The sequence below is a fragment of the Podarcis melisellensis genome (genome assembly GCF_964234715.1).
Source record: "Podarcis melisellensis genome assembly, chromosome: Z".
NCBI lineage: Eukaryota > Metazoa > Chordata > Lepidosauria > Squamata > Lacertidae > Podarcis > Podarcis melisellensis.
Window position 1 is genome coordinate 14,299,579 of NC_138547.1, and position 11,249 is coordinate 14,310,827.

The 11,249-nt window shown below is 47.4% G+C and overlaps 2 protein-coding genes across 11 annotated transcripts in view; one reads left to right on the top strand and one right to left on the bottom strand.

Moving 5' to 3' along the window:
- NTNG2 (netrin G2) overlaps positions 1–1,420 on the top strand; it is a 125,052-nt gene extending 123,632 nt beyond the window's left edge. For all 9 annotated transcript variants that reach the window (XM_081897169.1, XM_081897172.1, XM_081897171.1 and 6 more), the window contains one exon: positions 210–1,420. In XM_081897169.1, coding sequence (XP_081753295.1) covers positions 210–433 — 224 coding nt within the window. In that variant the 3' untranslated portion in view covers positions 434–1,420. The remainder of the gene's footprint in view (positions 1–209) is intronic.
- Positions 1,421–3,946: 2,526 nt separating this feature from the next.
- LOC309361905 (putative helicase senataxin) lies at positions 3,947–11,046 on the bottom strand. Of its 2 annotated transcripts, none has more exons than XM_081897204.1 (4): positions 10,846–11,046; positions 9,761–9,948; positions 6,672–6,759; positions 3,947–4,293 (listed from the first exon to the last, which is right to left on the bottom strand). In XM_081897204.1, exons 1-4 carry the CDS (start codon positions 10,858–10,860, stop codon positions 4,288–4,290), a joined length of 297 nt encoding a protein of 98 aa, XP_081753330.1. In that variant the 5' UTR covers positions 10,861–11,046; the 3' UTR covers positions 3,947–4,287. The 2 variants fall into 2 exon arrangements, with proteins under 2 accessions (XP_081753330.1, XP_081753331.1); XM_081897205.1 differs by having other exon boundaries at positions 10,874–11,045.
- Positions 11,047–11,249: the final 203 nt, after the last annotated feature.

Consider the following 11,249-nt stretch of genomic DNA (forward strand, 5'->3'; position numbering starts at 1 on the left):
GTGATCATGACAGTGAGACCCCTGCCCCAGTCCCAGGAAGGAGCTAGCAGGCATTAAGAGTTGCATAACAAGTCAACCATCCCTGACCAAGATAACCAACTTCATCCAGAGTTGCGGTTTGTGTAGGGCTTCAAGAAAGTGGGGAGGAGCCAAGGGGGTTCCCCCACGCAAACAGAGTTCAGCCGCTCTCCCTGCCTCTCTTTCCACAGCTAATGTGTGCGACGAGGAGCTGTTGATTTGCCAGAATGGGGGCACTTGTTATGACAACCAGCGCTGTCTCTGCCCACCCAACTTCAGGGGTGTCCTCTGTGAGCAATCCAAATGTGAGGGAGAAAACAAGGAATGTGACTCTGCCTCAAGCACGTACCTCAACCTCTCGGCCTTCCTCATCAGCGTGCTGGGCCTGCAGCTGCAACACCTTTTGGACCTTTGAAGCCCAGAAACCAGGGGGAGGGGGGGAAATGCCTCATGGAAGGACAAGAGGGGGAAGGAGGGAGGGTCTCACAAGTTAAGGGAGCAGGGGGTTGTCTCTCTCTCTCTCTCTCCCCACCACCAGCCTCTCTTTCCTCCATCCAACAGGGAAGTGGGGAGAGAAGCAGAAGGTATTCAAGGGACTGTACTCTCCCCCTTCTGCCCAAGTAGCTGAGGACCCCGGCTGGAGGCAGCTGCAACTTTTCAGAGGCAGAACTGACTCTTATCATTGGGAAGATACAAGGTGCCACGACTTTGGGGTGGTGGCAGTGGCGCTGGCAAAAGGCTTGCCTCGCTTCCTCTTTCTGTTCAAGGGTGACCTTGCGACCCCCGTTCCACTTTGCACAGGAGGAATCTGCCAAACGAAAACGAAACCATGCCACAAACCTCTGGCGCTTAGTTGCTTGGCTATTTCTCCTTTGTCCCTTTTCCTTTCCTCCTTACTCTTAATTGTTTTGGAAGTAGCCCTCCTAACAAGAGACTGGCAGCTATAGAAAGTCCAGGCTGCGGGGCAGGGAACCTGCAAGATTATACCCACTTTGCATCATCAGCCTGCTCCAGCCCAGGCCTAGAATTATATTGTTGCCTACAAATCAAGTTGCTGAATTTATTAAGTTTTTGTACTTTTTTCAGTTTTTATTCCGTTGGTTGTGAGTCTTCGATTCCCCCCTCCCCCTTTTCTCGCACTCAAGAACAGAACTGAACAAGGCCTCTGTATCGCGACAAAAAGTGTAATGTGTGTTATCCAGGCTTCACCGTATAGTTTACGGTTCTCAAATACTTTTTATTTTGGTAGAGAATTATTTTTGTTTGGATTATAAATGTTCTAAAGAGAGAGAGAAGAAGAAGAAAAAGAAAAAGATGAACCACCACAGCCTCTAGAGACACATCTTACCATAAGTGTTATGGTGTAATAATCCTACTACAGTAAAGCAACCTAATAACTGCTGCCCGGTCTCAGTTTTTTCCCACCTTCCCACACACTCTGTTAATTTACTGATAAGAGCCTTACCAAAAAAGGCAAAAAAGCAGAAGCAGATAAAAGTCTCGTTGCATTTTCATGACACCAAAGACTTACGCACAACTGCTGGCGGGCTGTTGGGAATGAACACAGAGGTTTCTTTTCAAGACTCATATAGCAGAATGCATTTCTGCAATTTCCCCCTAATTATTTTTACGCTGGTAGCCCAAGGACTGCTAATACACACAGCATCAAAAACAAATCTGGTCCTACTTGCATTCCTATGGTAGGGGAGGGGAGGATGAGCAACAAAACACTGGGAAGAGTGTTCTTGCTTAAGAGTGGCCTCCAGCGCTGTGGGCTACACCCAATGGCATTGTAGTCCGGCACCATATTGGCTACTTTCTATGTATGGGATCAAGCACACCAGTTAACCCACCATTCTGGATTTTATTCTCCCTTTCCAACTGATTCCGCATTGCGTCTCAGTTCATGTCAGGAGACTTGACCCCTTAAAATTTTTGGAAGTGTTTTTTTTGGTGGGGGCTATAATAATAATAAATAATAATAATAAATGTTTATTTATATCCCACCCTCCCCAGCTGAAGCGGGGCTCAGGGTGGCTAACAACAATAAAATAATACCACATTCTAAAATCATTTCAATATAAAATTAATTCAAATCAAATTGATGGCAACCATTAGGCTAGAGTTCTGTGAAGATTGCCAGAGGAGGGGGTCAGGCTGTGCCCTGCCCAAAGGCCTGGTGGAACAGCTCTGTCTTGCAGGTCCTGCAGAAAGATGTCAAGTCCCGCAGGGCCCTAGTCTCTTGTGACAGTGTTCCACCAGGTCAGAGCCACAGCCGAAAAAGCCCTGGCTCTGGTTGAGACCAGCCTAACCTCTCTGTGGCCTGGGATCTCCAAGATGTTTTTGTTTGAAGACCGTAAGTTCCTCTGTGGGGCATACCAGGAGGGTCTATGCCTGTGAACCTCAGGGACAAAGCTTTGTTAGACCTCATGGCTTGTCTGGAGGGTGGGGGGAACCATGGCTTAGCTTGCAGCAGCAGCACATAACAAGCAAAGTGGCTGCAATCTCCTCTCTGGGAGTCCATGGTGAAGCTTAGCCTTATGTGCAAAGTGGGTCAATGCTATGCTAGACCTATGCGCAATAACCTCTGGTTCAGACAGGGCTAGGAACTGTGGTTTGATGCCACAACCCCCTGAAAGCAGCCTTAAAAGGCAAGTAAGAAAAAGGTGCCTTTTCAAGCAGCTGCTGAGGCTTTGTCAAATCACGTTTTAAACATTAGGATGAAAATGCACTTTGGCGACTCCTTGCCCAAGGCCTTCAGAGCACAAGAGCCACAGCTCACAGGAAAGGACAATTCATGCCATGGGCAGCTGGAAGGTACACCTGAACTTAGCAAACTGAAGGTTCGTATCACACACTTTCTTTCTCTCACACCAACGTTTGCATTAGCAGTAACAAAGGGGTATGGAAGGAAGAAGGTTCTGCCCATCATCTGCTTCAAGATCTGCAAGGACCATTCTCAAAATATCTTTGCAATAGTTGCAGGAATGGGGGGGGGGGACACTCAAGCACCAAGCAATTCCTCAGACTCTGGGAGAAAGCTGCTGCCCAATAAAATTCTGGATAAAATTCCAGGATTCATTTTTTCCTCTTCCCCCCATCCCCTTCCTAGCTTGAGATGAGTTTTAAGTCAAATTCCCCAGACAACTTATTCCAAGAGGAGTCCTTGTGAAAGCCATTCAACTACCATGGAACAAGATAGCTGAGGGCTGGTTTACACAAAAACACACATCTCTTGAACTTCCATATCACCCAGAAGTCGTGTGTGAATAGGTCATCACAGATCAAAATACCACAGGAGAAGCCTTCACCACATCACAGACATAATGAGATGTCTCCAATCCTAGCCCTACTCAGAGTAGACCCATTGAAAACAATGACCATTATTAGATCCATTATTTTCAATAGGTTTACCCAAGTATAACTTACATGGATACAACCAGATGATCTTTTTCAATAGAATCAGTCCCCATATTTAGCTGCAAGTTAAGAATTGAGTATTCGGAGCTAAGAGAAACCAGGCATATCTACATATATGTGTAAATAAAGTATAGGCAGCTTACCTTGGACCAAAATGCACTTTAATGCGATGGTGGAAAGTTGAGAGAAACTCAAAGCGCACAGGCAAAGGGGAAAATAGGGACCCTTTAAAAATAAATAATCAAGATTATGGTCTGCGAGCAAATTTCAAGAACTGTAGCTCTAAATCGTCCAGCACTTTTAAAAGTATTGGCTGGTGGAATTCAAATGGAATTTAAATCATATTCAACTGCCCTACAGATGAATAAAAATCTCAGCCCAGGATTGAGAGGCCACTCTGAATTGTGTGCATTGTTAAAGAGGAAAGGGGCGAGATTACTTGGAAGTGGCCTCAAATGCAAGAATGCTGTGCAGGAGCCAGTGACGCCACATCCATCAGCCATGCTACACAAGGTGGACACAAGAGTGTATGAGGGAAACAGCTGCTGAAGCAAACTGCTGTCTATTAAGAATCACCTAAGAGCTCAACACCACCCTGCCAGCAAACACACTGTTATAAGAAAAACATTCAGAAAGAGCAAAACATACTGTGAAAATAATGTTTATTTCGTGGCTTGGGGGTTCTATTCCCCCCCAAAAAAATTGTTAGCGTGCTTTTATTACTGTGTTGTCCTCCATCACTTGAGAGAATGTTGCCCAGGAGCTTCATGTGACTCAGTCTCCACACTCACCGGTCCTCACATGGCTTTCTCCAGTCTCTGCTGTACTGGCAGAGACTTCAGGATCTTCTTAGCACTACATGCAAAGCAAGGAATACTGTTGACATGGCATTTGAGGTCTTGATAAAGGAACCTCTTTTCTGAGCATCCTGAATCAATGCATTCCAATTTTAATTTTACTACAAAGGGATTAAACAACAGGAACAACAACCAATGAATTATTAGGACAGGAGACTAGGAAGGGTTGGTATCAATTTATTTATTCTCTGCTGCGCTGCAGGAAAGTGGGAATCTGACTTTGTGGGTCTTGGGCTTCCCTTGCTTTTGGAGTGCACCTCTCAACAGCTTTTAGCTGAGGGAAATGGAGGCCTTAGCCTGAAAAGTGTTCTTCACCCTTCCTCTAAGGCTGGCTGAATTAATCTAAAACACTAAAGGTAAAGGGACCCCTGACCATTAGGTCCAGTCATGACCAACTCTGGGGTTGCGGCGCTCATCTCAGCTTATTGGCCAAGGGAGCCAGCATACAGCTTCCAGCTCATGTGGCCAGCATGGCTAAGCCGCTTCTGGCGAACCAGAGCAGCACACAGAAACGCTGTTTACCTTCCCACCGGAGCAGTACCTATTTATCTACTTGCACTTTGACGTGCTTTCGAATTGCTAGGTTGGCAGGAGCTGGGACAGAGCAATGGGAGCACACCGTGTTGCGGGGATACGAACCACCAACCTTCTGATCGGCAAGTCCTAGGCTCTGTGGTTTAACCCACAGCGCCACCCGCATCCCTAATCTAAAACACTAGAGACCACTAATAATGGGTGTCAGGAGAAAGGAGGGCAAACTTCCTCTGGATTGCACCCACTGGTAAACAGTGGTTTGTGAACACACAACAGAGGATCCCTCCAGTATGCCCGTACTCGGGCTATAAGGATCCTTCCCTCCTCACTGCAGTTACAAAACAAGCAGCAGCAGCAGGGAAATGAGTGTTTAACAGGAATCCATTCACAACTCTGAGCTTTACAGGAGCAAACCATCAATGCCAGGCTTTCCAATGGACAAACCTGGATTGGAGGCCCTCTAGTGGCAAAGTCGTTATGGTACAAGGCTGGGGAAAAGGACCATATGAAGACTGCGCCCAATATGGGAGTAATTGGGACCTCATGCAGGAAAGTGCCAGGATGGAAAGAGGGGAGTCCCCCATGCCAGCTGCTTTATCCCCCGACTGGGCACCTCCCTGGGAGAAAACTGGCAGGACAGGAGTCTGATGGGACAGAGGCGACCAGCATGGCAGAGGACGGCATCGCTTTCTCTGCTTGAAATCAAGGCTCCCCTGCACACAGCTGGCACTCTAGCTCAGAGGAAGGAGTGGGGAACTTTTGTGGCCCTGCAGAAGTTGCTGAACTCCATCTCTCACCACCCCTGGGTGGGCTGCTGGGCATCGCACATCTGCAGGGCTGCAGGATCCCCGGCCCTTACAGCATCTCACAAACACCTCCCAGAAATGCCATGCTTGGCCTTGCATGAAAAACCACAGTGTTCAATGGTCAGGAGTGATGGGAGTTGTAGTCCAGCAGCCCACCCCACAGCTTCCTTAGCTCTGGAATACCATACTGCCAGTCTAAGATCAACTGGTGAAAGAGCTAAAGTAACATATGGGAGTTTTACCATCTATGAAACCCGAGTTTCAGGTTCCTCTGGGCGCCCACAAGCAGGGGCAACATTGAGATGGCACTGGCCGCCCCCCCCAACAGGGCCTTCTCAGTGGTAGCTCCCTCTTTGTGGTGGCCCCCTCCCTGGGGAGCTGCGCCTGTCTCCCTCATTGTTGCCTTTCAGGAGGAGTTTGAAAACCTGTTTGTTTGCACAGGTGCCTTTGGTGGCTGAAGGACACTGGATACGGGATGAGAGAATGCCTTTTCCAAAGAGGTTTAGAGCTGTAGCTCTTCTTGGAAGGCTCTTTAAACCATTCTTTAGTGTCTGATATGTTTACCGCCCTGGGCTCTTGAGGGCTGGACCTAAATTCAATAAATGAATGAATAAATGTGGCCCAACATTTTCCCCAACCCCACAGATCCAAAAGATTGAATTGTCTACAACACCTCTGGCCAGCCTGGATCCCTCCCAAAGTTTTGAACTGCAATCCTCACCTGTCACAGCCAGAGCAGCAAATCTGTGCCCCCTTTTCAAGGGCAGGCGGAGGGCACCACCTACAGACACAGAGTACTGGGCCTGTTGGCACCCTGCTCCTCCAAAGAACCCTATGAAGTAGGCTTGCTTTATGGCTTTGGGAGGCGATGGGAGAGTGGGGGGACCCAGGGACCCTTGGAGGAGAGGGGGCGGGCCTTGGGCCAATCCCCCCACACTGCCAGGGCACCACCACTGGCCCTCCAAGTCCCGCTTTTCTCTACAAGGAGGGCTGACGTATATATCCAGAGAGAGACTTCATGCCTTCTTCCACGTACCATGAGCGTCTTCAGGTGTCCCAGGATGAAGAGGCTGTACTTGGCTCGGGTGAGGGTGACATTCAGACGCTGCAGACTCTTCAGGAACCTGGAGAGGGCAAAACAAGCCACAGGTGAAGCTGGGCAGTGCCCCCCCCCCGTGTCCTCCTAGCTGACCACTAAATCCCTGTTGAAGTTTCAAGGGCATTAGAAATGCATTTGTAAGTGCACTACTCAAAGGTTGCAGGCATTCCTACCAAGGTTTCCATGTCTATGTATAATTTCAATGGGCCTCCTCATTGGGACAACCCCCTGCTGCCATGTTTCTGCTTTACATTTTTTATTGGAGCCCTGATTTTCATCAATTTCGTTAGTGGTGAATATTTATTAGTGATGCTCATTTATACTTGGTTTTTCCCCCTTGCTTTGCAATATTTTAGCTTCTCTCTGCCTCCCCCATAGGTTCTTTATGAAATACCTTTTAAGATTATAATTTAAAATACTCAAAATGGTTGTTTATCGATAGCTTTAATTATCATTTAATTCAGTTGTTCCTTGGGTGCCTCCTTTATTGGACATCATTTGAGAGCAAAGTGAGAAGCTTGGGGCATAAATCTTAGACGTCAGTCCATGATCTGCTTTTGCAATTTCAGCTACACGCCCCCCCCCACCATGTGGCTTCCAAGCACAGAGTGCCCTTCCACCCCCCACCCCCCCGGGTGGAAAGGAAGTGGGCTGGTGGTGGGAACCAGCTTTAGACCTTAGCCACACACACACATCCCTGCAGCACAAACCATTGGCGGATTAATATTATTTGTTGTGATTCATGTGAAAACTCTCTCGTTAATATTTCAAAACTGTGCCTGAATATTTTATTCATTCCAAAGGTGACTTGCAAAACAGAAAGGCACCATTAGCGCAGCTGTGACCTTTTTCTCCTTCTCAAAAAAACAGGAAAAACCCAAACCTATAAAGGAAAACCAAAAGAAATGCAGCCCTGTTTGCCTGATTTCACCCCATCAGCCCTCCGTGGGGCCAACAATTCTGCCAGGTCACATCTGAGAGCACCAAACCCATTGCCTGCCAGGGAGGAGAGGGGTTTGGGGCTCCATTTCTCCTCTCCCCCAGTGAGACACAGCAGAAGCTCCCTCAGAGAAGCCATTTTGCCAGCGTCAGGAATGGGAAGTTCATTGGAGTAAGAGAGCTGCAGTGATGAAGCTCACATGGCCTAGGCCTGCCCTCACCCCCTGCAAAGACTATTGTGGGACCACAAACCTCTCCTCTCCTGAATTCCCTTATGGGCATCGCAGGTGGCTGCAAGAATGCGGCCAGAGACCAAAAGGGGGCTCTAACAGACAACTGTGACTTGTAGACAATGGCCCACACACTTGACCACCCCAAGGATTGCACCCGAGTCCTAGAATTGCCAGCAGAGGCACTCCAGTTGAAACATCACAAGACAACAGCAGATGTAGACTAGAGAGGTTACCAGAGTCACTGAGTGGGCTGTTGAACCTCACTTGGCCCTTCTTTAAAATGGGAATATATCCTGTATTTCACACACTGCTGTTGCATAAAGAAATGATTGGGGGGTATTTTTGTACTGAGATATCAATTTGCATACACTTTACTATCATCATCCAAGAAGAGAGGTCCCTGCCCCAGGGAGCCTACACTGTACATTTTAACAACAGGGAAACAACAGAGGGAGAAGTTTTTATTTTATGAAATAAGTGCAGGCAAGTCCAGCAAGGGATGGCTGCCCAAGTGTTCTTCAGCCGCAGGGAAGGCCTCAAATGAAAGGCCTCACCAGCGACATCACTTTTGAAGGAAGATAGGGAGGGTTATGGCGCACTGCAAGTGTTCTTGGAGAGGGAGTTCCAGACACAAAGGATCAAGCAAGGAAGTATCAGGGGAGTCGTTCAAAGGAACAGGAGGCCTTCCGGCCACTGAGGGTGGTAGAGATGAAGGAGTGAAGGTCACTGGTCAGGTGTTCCAGAGAGCAGGGGAGATGGTGAGTGGAGGAGAGGCTTGTCTGCGGCTGCAAGGAGTGCGCAATCTCCACATGCAGAGGCAGTCCACCTCTGAAGACAAGGTGCCCAGCTTGTGGGTTTCCTAGAAGCATCTGGAGGCAGTGAGGTGTAGTGGCTGGAGTGCTGGACTAGGAGCTGGGAGACCAGGCTTCAGATCCCTGCTCAGCCATGAAAGTGGGCGGCCGTGGGCCAGTCGCTGCCTCTCAGCCCAGCCTACCTCACAGGGCGGTTGTGGGAATTAAATGAGGAGAGGGACAACCATGTACGGCACCTTGAGCTCCTTGGAGGAAAAGGTGGGATATAAACACGATGAATAAATAAACTGGACCCTTGGCTTCATCCAGCAGGGAGATTATGGACAGACCAGGCTACCTATTGCACTTTTGTACTCCACAGGGATGGGGAAACCCTGGCCCTCCAGGTGGTGCTAGACAGTATCCACACACACAACAGGCCATCCTGACTGTGGCTATTGGGAGTCCAGCAGCATCGAGAGGGACACATGTTTCCCAGCTCTGATCTAAGAATTTCACTTAAAAAAAAAAGAGCTCAGCAGCAGCAGCTTGGCATAAATATAGCTACTTGCCACTATACAAATCCAGACCAGCATCAAAGAGCACATAATTCAACAGTATCATTTCAGAAATGGTTAGAAAGAAAGATTATTATTGCTTAAGTAGCAAATCAGGTTTCCAGAATGAGTCAGGATGGATGTCTATGATCATGTGCAGAATTTTCACTCACCTGAGTACTCACCTATAGTGCCTGAGCAAGTGTATTCCCCCCCCCCTAAAACACACACGCACACACCCCGGATATGATGTCCAGGTGTTGCCAGACTACAAGTCCCCCCATCCCTGACCACTGGACCTCCTGGCTGGGGCTGCTGGACTCCAGCAACATCTGGAGAGCATAGCCGACCCACCACTGGACTTGGGGGTTCTGAAAAATCCAGGATAAAGTAGAACCTTTGTCCACATTCAGGTTCATTCATCCACATTCATTTGCCTACTTCTTCTCCTTCAATGTCTGTTGACTTGAGGTGAGATAATCAATAACAAAAAGATGACTACGCACATGTCAGTTTTCAAGGCACTGTTGTAGACGTAGTTAGAAGGGAAGAGGCAGATCTCAGGGTGCATCCTGTACTGAGTGGTCAAGAGCAGGACTGGAAGCCTGTCAATGAGTTTCTCCTGGAGCTGCCCATCCAGCCGTCTGCACAGCCGCTCCATCAGAGACTGCCCATAGCCGTAATCCTCAGCTGTCTGCCAATGTGGGAAAGAAGCAAGAGAAAGGAGGAGGAATGAGATTTTCAGTGTGTGGGTCAGGTGCAGACAGCAACTAAAGAACAACAGGTTGCCATGTGAAATTGCTCCCTGCTCAGGGTATACAGTTAACAAAAACTACTCCAAGTAGCCACAAAATAAAGGGTATAGAATACAATGGTCAGACTTAACCTCTCAACATATGCCACCGGATACTTGACACCATTTGAAAATTAATTCTGAACCCAATAAAACAAACCTTTTTTATCTATACCCTACAAAATGCTCAACAAATTAACATTGGGCAATATGATCCTGTAAAACAGTTGTAGGAATCTGATTTAGGCATTGAAATTGAAGAGATGGATTGGAATAATCTGCAGGCAAAAAAGAAAAAAGAAAAAAAAAGGTGAATCACTCTCAACTCATATGAGAGAATACATTTAAGCTATTACATATATATATGGCATCTGACCCCCACTGAAATGCACCTGTATTAATAAATCAATATCACCTTGGGATTGGCAAGGTTGTGATACAATTGGTACAATTTTCTACATAGGGTGGACAAGAGAATACGTACAGCCTTTTTGGCAAAAGGTGTTCATATAAATAAGACACACCACAGAAGTACAGTGCACACCAAGTTTAGGACTGTTAACCACTTTCAGGGAAAAACAACTTAACCTTTACTACAGATAACTGATCACCACGCCTATCGGTGACACAGAATTGGAAGAGACTGGAACATTTATATGCTTCTCGCTGGAAACGAGTGTATGGACAATTGCCTTACTGGAAAAAATTGACAAGAGAGTACAAGCACTGAGCAGCACAAGAGCAGTAGATTACTTTATTGACAGTTGGAATCATTCCATTGAGTTTTCAAATGATAACCTGCACAACTGTCATCCGTATACAGTACACGTGTTCTCATAACACAGGAAGAGTGCACGTGCCCGCTCCACGTTATCCCCAGGGGGCAGGACACACAGAGCACTCAGCTCCCAACGGGGAAAACGCAGGCCTGACAACTATTAAAACTTCGGGTTTCCTGCCTTCATTGCCGCCATATGCGGGGTAAAAAGAGAGTGTTACTTATGCGGCGTCCTTCCCTCCTGAGACATTTCTATGTCCGTGAGGAGATGCTCTTTTTAAAATATTGGTGACGATAATGATGATGTAAGGCTGTGTGTGTGTGTGTGTGTGTGTGTGTGTGTGAGAGAGAGAGAGAGAGAGAGAGAGAGAGAGAGAGAGAGAGAGAGAGAGAGAGAGAGAGAGAGAGAGAGAGAGTGTTAGGC